Raw genomic sequence first — 12,170 nt, forward strand, 5'->3', positions numbered from 1 at the left:
AGCATAATCCAACTGGGGAGCCCCTCCTCCACCTATATTGAATCGTCTCCGTGATCGTATAGTGTAAGTTTTCCTTCTTTTATCCTGTTTATTTTATGTAACCGCTTATGTATTTATTTTATGTGTCCTTTGTAACATCCTTGTATATATTTTTCCTAAACACTGGCTCCCTTTTGGGTTTAAATATAAAATTTTATAGTTCTGTTTCTTTTGTTCTGTAATCGTTCCCTTCCCCGAAGCCATATACGCTACCAAAACTCAGGCATCCAGCCAGGCCTGTATTATATTTCAAACTCGGCCGGTGATGGCAGCGAATATTAATAATAATTGGGCTATCGCAAAGCTGACAGTGACCGTACGGAGGGCGATAAACACGGATTCCAGGCTTTGGAATCCCCCGAGGTGTGACGCCATACGGTCACTGGTCGCTTGCCGATATCCACGTAGCGAGTAGTCTGGATCGCGTGCTCGCGACTCTGGACGAAATACGGACAGCGTGACGGCATGGTGAGATATTGCGTGATCTCCCCGGTGTCGTCCAAGTGTGTGTGTTGGGATCGCTGACAGAGGCCCATAGTGATCATTAAGTTATCCACTACCCTATCGATAAAGGATAACGTAAACTTTTGTATAAACTTTTTAATATTATTTCGAAAGAGGTTGGTAATTGAACAGCATTTATAGCAGTGTTTCTCAACTCCAGTCCTCAAGACCCACCAACAGGTCATGTTTTCAGGATTTCCTTAGTATTGCTCAGGTGATGGGATTATTGGCTGTGCAATACTAAGGAAATCCTGAAAACATGACCTGTTGGGGTGGGTCTTGAGGACTGGAGTTGAGAAACACTGATTTATAGCGTTAGTTGGTCAAGATATGCCATAAATTTTTAATAGGCGGTGGTGCCTCCTCTGGAACTCCTACAAGAAAATGGGACAACTAGGTTTTTGCTGCTGAAATGCTGGAGATGAATAGTACCCCCCAAATACATCCAACTCATTGTGGAACCACATTCTGTAAATACACAGAAAGCAACAAATTATTACTTGCAACTTTCTTTATATTACCCTGTAGGTTTAAAATGCCACATTTCAGTTTCGAATAGGTCTTAATGCAGATTTACATTTCCACATTGCCTCTTATAGTCCACCCAGATTTCTCTTGTAGTATGTGAGGTTGATTTTGAACAAATCCATTACCTTTGATTGTAGGTACTTTTGGTACTTCTACGTGGTTTACTAATTTGCACTGAAGTATGTGACCGTCCCACCTCATCTGACCTTGGCTTCACTATTGAACTGGTTGTCACCAGCACATTTCACAGCCTGGCGATCAGTGCCGTCCAGCTAACAGCAAATTCATTAATGCATTTATTTAAACATGTGAATAGTACAGTACAGACGAAAAGTTTGGACACACCTTCTCATTTAAAGATTTTTCTGTATTTCCATGACTATGAAAACTGTACATTCACACTGAAGGCATCAAAACTATGAATTAACACATGTGGAATTATATACTTAACAAAAAAGTGTGAAACAACTGAAAATATGTCTTATATTCTAGGTTCTTCAAAGTAGCCACCTTTTGCTTTGATGAATGCTTTGCACACTCTTGGCATTCTCTTGATGAGCTTCAAGAGGTAGTCACCGGAAATGGTCTTCCAACAATCTTGAAGGAGTTCCCAGAGATGCTTAGCACTTGTTGGCCCTTTTGCCTTCACTCTGCGGTCCGGCTCACCCCAAACCATCTCGATTGGGTTCAGGTCTGGTGACTGTGGAGGCCAGGTCATCTGGGGTAGCACCCCATCACTCTCCTTCTTGGTCAAATAGCCCTTACACAGCCTGAAGGTGTTTTTGGGGTCATTGTCCTGTTGAAAAATAAATGATGGTCCAACTAAACGTAAACCGGATGGAATAGCATGCCGCTGCAAGATGCTGTGGTAGCCATGCTGGTTCAGTATGCCTTCAATTTTGAATAAATCCCCAACAGTGTCACCAGCAAAGCACCCCCACACCATCACACCTCCTCCTCCATGCTTCACGGTGGGAACCAGGCATGTAGAGTCCATCCGTTCACCTTTTCTGCGTCGCACAAAGACACGGTGGTTGGAACCAAAGATCTCAAATTTGGACTCATCAGACTAAAGCACAGATTTCCACTGGTCTAATGTCCATTCCTTGTGTTCTTTAGCCCAAACAAGTCTCTTCTGCTTGTTGCCTGTCCTTAGCAGTGGTTTCCTAGCAGCTATTTTACCATGAAGGCCTGCTGCACAAAGTCTCCTCTTAACAGTTGTTGTAGAGATGTGTCTGCTGCTAGAACTCTGTGTGGCATTGACCTGGTCTCTAATTTGAGCTGCTGTTAACCTGCGATTTCTGATGCTGGTGACTCGGATAAACTTATCCTCAGAAGCAGAGGTGACTCTTGGTCTTCCTTTCCTGGGGCGGTCCTCATGTGAGCCAGTTTCTTTGTAGCGCTTGATGGTTTTTGCAACTGCACTTGGGGACACTTTCAAAGTTTGCCCAATTTTTCGGACTGACTGACCTTCATTTCTTAAAGTAATGATGGCCACTAGTTTTTCTTTACTTAGCTGCTTTTTTCTTGCCATAATACAAATTCTAACAGTCTATTCAGTAGGACTATCAGCTGTGTATCCACCAGACTTCTGCACAACACAACTTATGGTCCCAACCCCATTTATAAGGCAAGAAATCCCACTTATTAAACCTGACAGGGCACACCTGTGAAGTGAAAACCATTTCCGGTGACTACCTCTTGAAGCTCATCAAGAGAATGCCAAGAGTGTGCAAAGCAGTCATCAAAGCAAAAGGTGGCTACTTTGAAGAACCTAGAATATAAGACATATGTTCAGTTGTTTCACACTTTTTTGTTAAGTATATAATTCCACATGTGTTAATTCATAGTTTTGATGCCTTCAGTGTGAATGTACAATTCTCATAGTCATGAAAATACAGAAAAATTTTTAAATGAGAAGGTGTGTCCAAACTTTTGGTCTGTACTGTATGTTGGACAAATCATAAATGCTGTGTATATTCTCATTCTGGTAAATGGTTTGCATAGGAGAATCTTTTCAGGATTTTGTCCTGAATTCCCACCTGTATTAGACCCCATTGTGGGATGAGTTGCGTCTTCCTGTGGATTAGTAATTATATAAATGTTGTAGCCAGTTGAATAAATCTGAAAATGGCTGACCCAGAAAAATGATGATCTTAGTTTAGTGCTTAACAGATAACAGGGATACCAGATATACAGCGTTTTGAACATGACTTGCTAAGCACAAAGTGTCTAGACTACAACGTAAAAAGTATTTAAAGGGAACCAGACAACTGATTAATGCTGCGCGAAGCACAGGAAGAATGAATGGGAAATCAGCTCTTGCATTATTTACAGACATCTATGCAGCACTCTAAACTGCTGCGGCTTTCAGAGAAACACATAGCGCAGCTGGTAAGGAGGTGACTAGTCCAAGAGGTATTTCCTCCCTTCCCCCAGCTTCGCCAGATTGACAGGTGTTATCACATAGCTGGGCGAGGTTTGGGGTCATGAATCCGATGACAAGTTACATTGAAATCTATTAAAAGATCATATTCCTGTCTTCTGCATTTCATAAGTGAACATTAGCAGCAGTATTGATTATATACCATGCAAATGTACTACATGCACTTTTTTGGATTCACGGTGTATTTCACAGTGGACATCACTCAGTGGTGAAATCCACTGCTGAATTTAACATGCTGCAGAATTCACACTGCAGGACTGATTCCTTTGCATAAAAAATGTATGTAGTATGTGCGTGAGGTTTGTAAAAACTCCTAAATCTGCATGCTGCTTACCGTAATTCACTGGTCATGTTACCTGCTCAATTCTGCAAGGAAAATCCACAATATTTCCACTCGAAATAGTCTTTTTTTTACTCTTATTTAATCAATGAGTGAATTGGTGGCATGTTGCTTATATCCTTCATTGTACTGTTCCTGCCACTGTTATTCAATATGTTGTGATTTAATCCAGATTTTTATCATGTGTTTCCAGCTAAAATGCACTGGGTCAAAAGTAGCAATACTGTAACATGACAAATAAGACATAAAGGCATCAGAAAATAAAATCATCTGCTTTCATCTCTGAAAATGTTACTCTTTTGGGTATAGCTTTAGTAGTCATATTGTCACAACTTATGTAGCATGTAATTGACATTCATATAGTTCATCCAGTTATACCCATAATATGGCTAAAGTGTGCCTGGTCCTGACTTCCCACCATTTTCCAGTGAATTTGTATTTGTTGCCATTGTCATTTTTTTTTTTTTGTATGGTTATTATTGCCATGTTTACTTCAAGGGGTTATTCACTACTGTACAACTTCTTAACTGTTTAAGTGCCCCACTTAGCAATAGATAGATGTCTGTACTGTGACTACCAGGGGTCACATGACATTATATCGCGTTAGCACTGCAGGTGATCAACTATGAAGGCTGACCGCCGGGAATCTCAGCGCGATATCTCAAAAGCGATACCCATTTGGGGAGAAAGTTTTTTTTTTTTTATGTAATGTGAGCCTCTGAAACAGTTTTGAAGGGGTTGTTCTATTGTGGACAACCCCTTTAGAGGTGATGTTTTATCAGTAGTTAGTACCTATTGTTTTCTTTTGTTTGTTTAAATTTTAATGTTAAATATACATGGATTTCTCAAAATTGTTATTTTCCATATCACTTTGTACCGTATGTGTTAAGAAAAATAAATAAAATTGCAATTTTACCTCTTTTCACTTATATTAATAATAGGCTGACACTTCCTGTTCTGTAGAGATCACTTTTCAACAGTCATCTCCTTATCACGGCAGGATTACAAAGTAATGTAAAGAAAAAAAGGGGTTTGGTACCGTGTTAGCCAGTTGAAAAAAGATTGCTCTCAGTGGGAAAAACAAGATAATCTTGTAGTTATGATACCTTTTAATGGCTAACAAAAATAAAATAACTTATGTTAGAAGACAAGCTTTCGGGACAACTTAGGTCTCTTCCTCAGGCATGGCATAACAAGATATATGAAGAAACACAAATATATGCTCACAAGAAAAAAAAGGTAGAAAGCAGATGCATGGCATAATAAATTGACATTTAAATAAACTAACAAACTGAGTTTAGAGAGTGAATCCTTAATTAGATTGGATTAGTGGTGTGAAAATTCCTCTATGTGGGAGAAACAGGACAGAAACTGAGAGCAAGGATGAGGTCTCATCGCCACGCGATTACAGATAAAAAAAAAAAGACCCATGTACCAGAGGCCAAACATTTTTGTGTCCAGGACGCAACTTCAACAATATGAAAGTTGTCATATTAAAAGTCAACTTTAAATCACAAAAACACAGAAGAGTTTGGGAATACAAACAGTTTAGAGTCTTTGACACCCACCACACAGGAATAAATCTGTAAGAAGGATTTATGTCTCACTACAGAATCTGAGAAATCTGCTCCAGAGGCAGTGAGGGCACCAGGCCTCTGATCTTACATGGATATTGGGACCATAAAACTTTTACACCACTCATCTAATCCAATCTGAGCTCAATTTATTATGCCATGCATCTGCTTTCTCCCTTTTTTTTATTTATTGTGTGTATATATTTGGGTTTCTTCATATATCTTGTTATACCATGCCTGAGGAAGAGACCTAAGTTGTCTCGAGAGCTTGCCTTGTAACATCATTTATTTTATTTTTGTTAGCCATTAAAGGGTATCATAACTACAAGATTATCTTGTTTTTTCACTGAGAGCAAAGTAATGTGACATACATGTAGATCTGATATACACATATATACCACGAGACCCACCATTCACAATAGATGGTGTTTTCCGCTCACCTCCCTGCCCTTCCTTGCACAATGACCTCTGCATACATTACAAGGCGCGCCTGGAAACACTCTCCCATCCAAATCAATGAACATCTCGAGACTACATAGTTTCATACATAAAATAAAAGATTAGAAAAAAAATGTTTCAATAAATGATAGTAATTATTACAAAATAATTTAAGTGATACATTTCCTTTAACCCCTTCACGACCTTGGATGTACAGATACATCCATAGTCGTGTCCCTGCCTTTGATGAAGGCTCCGGTGCTGAGCCCGCATCTTTCCCTGCACATGACAGCTGATCTGATCAGCTGTCAAGTGCATCTAAAAACCGCGTGTGGATTCACGATCCACCTGCAGCTGTTAATAAGTTAAATGTCTTAGTCAATTTCTGACAGCAGCATTTCACACGCTCTAACTGGAAGCATGTCACAAGACACACCCATCGGCGCCCCTGCCACATAATCGCGGGGCGCTGATTGGTTGTCATGACAGCTGGGGTCTGCAGAAGACTGCTGTGCCTGTCATAAATCTATGGACACCGACCTGTGGCTGGCGTTCATAGGAGATCATGATTTATGCTACACATAGCAGGGCTGAAACTCTGGCTTATGATCTTAAAATATAAAGGTTGTTTCCATGGGTTGATATCAGAGTTGAGCAAAAAGTTTCTGCTGCCACATTGGTAGTTCTGCTAACCTCCTCCTACCTGCCGGGATCCCCGATTACCAAGCCGGGCCCAACGTCATTATTGTGGCATGACACATGGATGACGTCATGCTGGACTTAAAAAAAACAAACAAATTAAAAAAAACAGATGAGGCACTTGGATGTCATCGGATAAGAGAAGGTTTTGAAGGACTCTGATCCGGAAGCCGTGTGCTACCTACATACCCGCTGTGACAGGGTCCTCTGAGTGTCTTTGCTCATTTCTAGTTAAAATTGTTTGGGGGGGAAACTGTGCAGTTTAGGGGCTGGACCTTGGGGCATTACACACCTATCATGCTAATTTGCTTCTCTAAACTACTTAACTCCAGGCAACTTCTTTATAAAGACTGTAATATTTTGTTCCACCTTATTTTATGTTCTTTACTTTGCTAAATATACAGGATAAGTGCTGAACAGTTTCCTATACGAAAAATAGAGCCATGTTTAGGGGTAAATGGTTACAGAAGTAAATCTTTAATACTTGCAAGGGCGCTGAAAATTTAGTACAGTTGGCATCTACTCAAAATAGAAACACTTAAACGATCTTCTGTTCTAACCTTTTCTATTTGTCTTCCTTAGAATCCAACACAGGTTGGGACAGCATTACAAGTTTTCTACAACCTGGGAGCTCTAAAAGACACCATTACCAGCGTGGTGGATGGTTATTGCACAGCACTCGATGAGAATATCAACAATGCTCTTGATATAAAGATTCTAACACAAACATCACAAGCCGTCCAGAGAGGTATGAAAGCAATTTTTACCACTTTTACAGACAAACATTTCATTCCAGCATTGTAGCAAACTGTGAAGGATGAGTGTTTATCTTGATAATGTATGCCTTTCTATTTTTGCACTGTATTTTTTTTTATATTTCTATTTTGTACGCTCAGCATGAACTTTGAAACAGGTGCATTTGCTTGAGGTTCAGATTGTCACACGTAATTCTGTTTTTTTAAAATGTATTACTATTTTTATGATCATTTTGTTATTGAAAAGCTGCCACAAGGCTTTCATGTAAATGTTCCCTATCTGCCAGATAATTTAAGGTGTTTTCAGTAGTGTGTCTTCCTGCATTTATATTTAATTAGCCTTTTATACTTGACTGGTATGTTCTATATTCTTTTTTATAGCATTTAACTACGTATTGCTTCAAAAGTCAAAAATAAGACCTGTTCTTTGAAGTCTATCATTGAAAATGAATTTTCATTGTTAAAAGGGGTTGCCTCACTTCCAGTCATCAGGAGCACGCTGCTCCCCTGCCTAGCTTCCCGCTTTCCGGGAGCCAATGCCCACCTGAAGATTGAGGGTATGTGCACACGGTCAGGAAACGCAGCAAACCGCAGCGTTCCACATTACAAGCAAAGTGGATGGGATTTCAAGAAATATCATGCCCACTGTGCGTCTCCGTGCACCTGCGGACACGGACATGCAGCACGTCGATCAGACTCGCAGCGTGTCAATTTCTCTCTTGGAGTCGCTGGTGTCCACATGAGAAACTAGATCAGTGCAATGTATTGATTGTGGTGAATCCGCACGGTTCAATGAACACAAGCGGATTCACCTGCGTTCAGCGCTTTGGACGCAGCTTAAAGTATACTGCGTTCAAAGCGCTGACAGTACTGACTGTTTTCACATACCCTGACAGTTCGGGCCAGCAGCATGGTAGAGACGCTTGCCCTTTGCACTTTCTGAGCTAGCAATAGCAAACTTTGTCTCCTCAGCATCAGAGGAGTTCATGGTACTTTGCCTGTTGGATCATGTGCAAACTTTTAGCAAGCACATGCTCCTTCCTTTAAAAAACAGCACTTTTGAAGTGTCAAGTAACCTTGTTAATTATAGAGTTAAAAATGTCTCCATACTTGAAAACTGAGAGGAATTTTAATAAATTTCAAATTTGGTTCTTTTCTTTTGCAAGCACTTTGGAATTTTACCAAAGTAAGGCTGAGTTCACACGATGCTTATTTAATGCGTTTCCGCGGCGTTTTTGCAGTTAAAAACGCAAGGTAGAAGGGCAGCAATGTTCCCCAATTGAAATCCGCATGTGCTGTGCCCATGATGCGGATTTTTCCGCAGCGTAAACGCTGCGCTCAAAAATCCACAGCATGTCAATTAATTTTGCGGAAACGCAGCGTTTTCGCCGCCATTGACTTGCATTAGAACGCGCCAATTCCTCAAGACTGCATCTGTACATTCTAATGTGCGGATGGTACCCGGGTGTGGAGGAGAGGAGAGTCTCATCCACACCCAGGTACCATTAAAAAAGCTGTAAAAAAAGAATAAAATAAAAAATAAATGTATTCTTACCTTCTGTCGGCCCGCACAGCGCTCCCGCTTGGTTCCCGGCACTTGCAGTCAGTTGTAGGACCTGCGCTGACGTCAGAGTCATGTGACGGGTCACGTGACGCTGACGTCGGCAGGTCTTTCAATTCAAAGTTGCCGGCGAGGGAGAATGGATTGAGCAGGACAGCGCGGGCCATCGGAGGTAAGTATATACACTCTCTCGGGTCACACTATATAAATCCATGTCAGCTGCATGGATTTATATAGTGTGACCTAGTTGTCAAGCACTTTCCAGGTGATGCTAAAATCGTCTGGAATGCGCTTGTCAATCCACATGCGGAAACGCATGTGAATCCGCATGTATTCCGCAGGAAAAACGCATACACAATCTGCATGCCTTTTTTCTGCCAGGGAGATGCAGAAATGATGCAGAAATTTTCTGCTTCATTTCTGCATCGTGTGCACATAGCCTAATAAGATGAGACAACCCGTAAAAACACCAGATCAAATATTATGTGTTAATAATTTTTCTAATATATCTTTATAGTGGATAGTTTTGCTTTTCTGATACAAAGATCCAAATCCCCTGTATAGATATAAAGTTAAAAGCTGCAATTTAGTCTGCCACCAATAAGGGGAGTCTGCTGTATGCTGTTATTATAGAAGAAAATTAACAGGTAAGCCTCCCCTAGTTTCAGCTGGAGGAAGACCGAATGGCCTCTTTAACTTTTATCTCTTCACTGGTAGATACAGGGAAATTGAAGCGTTGTATCAGAAAATTAAACTCTGACCACTCTAAATTTATATTAACTTTAGGAGAAACACTAGCCAAGAATAATAATTCATATTTTACTGAAATTGAAGGTGTTTAGCGGTTTATAGTGGTGCTTGAAAGTTTGTGAACCTTCTCAATGGCTAGACCAGATTGGGCAGCTGGGCTTCAATCAAAATGCTGACAGCTCAGCACGCCCAGGATCAGATTGGATGAGTGGACTGTCACTCTCAAAACCTACAGTCCAGCATACCACAGATCCCATAGGGCGGCTGAACTGTCACTCACAGCGTCCCTAGGCCATACTCCGTGATGAAACCGTGACAATATGTCTATGAGTGGCTAAAGTATGTGAACCTTTAGGATTACCAGATAATTTAAGATGGAATTGGAGTCTGGTATTTTCAGTCAGTGGGATAACAATCAGGTGTAAGTGGGTGACCTGTTATATTTAAAGAACAGGGAACCATCTAAGTCTGATCTTCACAACAAGTTTGTTGAAGTTTATCATGGCACAACAGGAGATTTTGGCAAACCTCAGAAGAGTTGTTGATGCTCATCAGTCTGGAAAAGGTTACAAAAGAGTTTAGACTAATTAACAATTACTGTAAACATTTAGTTGCAGTTATTCCTGCACAAGGGGGCCACATCAAATATTGAAAGCAAAAGTTCACATAATTTTGCTCCTCACAGACATATGATATTGGATCATTTTATTTATTCAAAATTACAAAATCAAATTTTTTTGCCTCATTTGTTTGATTTTCTTCTCTTTATCTACTTTTAGGACTTGTGTGAAAATCTGATGTAGTTTTAGGTCAAGCTTATACAGAAATATGGAAAATTTTGAAGGGTTCAAAAACTTTCAAACACCACTGTATATGTACAAACAGTAAAAAAGATAAATTATGAAAATGTATGTAATCTTACTTTTTATTTTATTTTTGCATGTAATATTTTTTAAAAGAAATTATGCTCATGAAATAGGAAAATAAGACAATTTTCAAACTGACTACATTGACATTGTTACTGTACTGCCATTCTTCTCAGTTACCTTGTAATGTCTGTATTCCTGATTAAATAAAGTCCATAACATACCATGTGAGTATGAAGCGAATACCTAGCCCAATTAACTTATGCCAGGCAAACTTGTGCCACAATAAGATAATTTTGGCATACCTTTGGCTATTAAAATCTGCATGAGCTTCAGCATATACAGTACAGACCAAAAGTTTAGACACACCTTCTCATTTAAAGATTTTTCTGTATTTTCTTGACTATGAAAATTGTACATTCACACTGAAGGCATCAAAACTATGAATTAACACATGTGGAATTATATACTTAACAAAAAAGTGTGAAACAACTGAAAATATGTCTTATATTCTAGGTTCTTCAAAGTAGTCACCTTTTCCTTTGATAACTGCTTTGCACACTCTTGGCATTCTCTTGATGAGCTTCAAGAGGTAGTCACCGGAAATGGTCTTCCAACAATCTTGAAGGAGTTCCCAGAGATGCTTAACACTTGTTGGCCCTTTTGCCTTCACTCTGCGGTCCAGCTCACCCCATACCATCTTGTTTGGGTTCAGGTCTGGTGACTGTGGAGGCCAGGTCATCTGGCGTAGCACCCCATCACTCTCCTTCTTGGTCAAATAGCCCTTACACAGCCTGGAGGTGTGTTTGGGGTCATTGTCCTGTTGAAAAATAAATGACGGTCCAACTAAACGCAAACCGGATGGAATAGCATGCCGCTGCAAGATGCTGTGGTAGCCATGCTGGTTCAGTATAACTTCAATTTTGAATACATACCCAACAGTGTCATCAGCAAAGCACCCCCACACCATCACACCTCCTCCTCCATGCTTCACGGTGGGAACCAGGCATGTAGAGTCCATCCGTTCACCTTTTCTGCGTCGCACAAAGACACGGTGGTTGGAACCAAAGATCTCAAATTTGGACTCATCAGACCAAAGCACAGATTTCCACTGGTCTAATGTCCATTCCTTGTGTTCTTTAGCCCAAACAAGTCTCTTCTGCTTGTTGCCTGTCCTTAGCAGTGGTTTCCTAGCAGCTATTTTACCATGAAGGCCTGCTGCACAAAGTCTCCTCTTAACAGTTGTTGTAGAGATGTGTCTGCTGCTAGAACTCTGTGTGGCATTGACCTGGTCTCTAATCTGAGCTGCTGTTAACCTGCGATTTCTGAGGCTGGTGACTTGGATAAACTTATCCGAAGAAGCAGAGGTGACTCTTGGTCTTCCTTTCCTGGGGCGGTCCTCATGTGAGCCAGTTTCTTTGTAGCGCTTGATGGTTTTTGCAACTGCACTTGGGGACACGTTCAAATTTTGCTCAATTTTTCGCACTGACTGACCTTCATTTCTTAAAGTAATGATGGCCACTCGTTTTTCTTTACTTAGCGGCTTTTTCTTGCCATAATACAAATTCTATCAGGACTATCAGCTGTGTATCCACCAGACTTCTGCACAGCACAACTGATGGTCCCAACCCCATTTATAAGGCAAGAAATCCCACTTATTAAACCTGACA

At 40.4% G+C, this 12,170-nt stretch overlaps 1 protein-coding gene across 7 annotated transcripts in view; it reads left to right on the forward strand.

The window, feature by feature from the left end:
* COG5 (component of oligomeric golgi complex 5) overlaps positions 1-12,170 on the forward strand; it is a 414,164-nt gene that overhangs the window by 237,939 nt on the left and 164,055 nt on the right. For all 7 annotated transcript variants that reach the window (XM_073652205.1, XM_073652207.1, XM_073652206.1 and 4 more), the window contains one exon: positions 7,151-7,316. In XM_073652205.1, the coding sequence (XP_073508306.1) occupies positions 7,151-7,316 (166 nt within the window). The remainder of the gene's footprint in view (positions 1-7,150; positions 7,317-12,170) is intronic.

Source organism: Phyllobates terribilis, unplaced genomic scaffold (genome assembly GCF_046119375.1).
Source record: "Phyllobates terribilis strain yellow unplaced genomic scaffold, ASM4611937v1 Scaffold_11__3_contigs__length_659146591, whole genome shotgun sequence".
NCBI lineage: Eukaryota > Metazoa > Chordata > Amphibia > Anura > Dendrobatidae > Phyllobates > Phyllobates terribilis.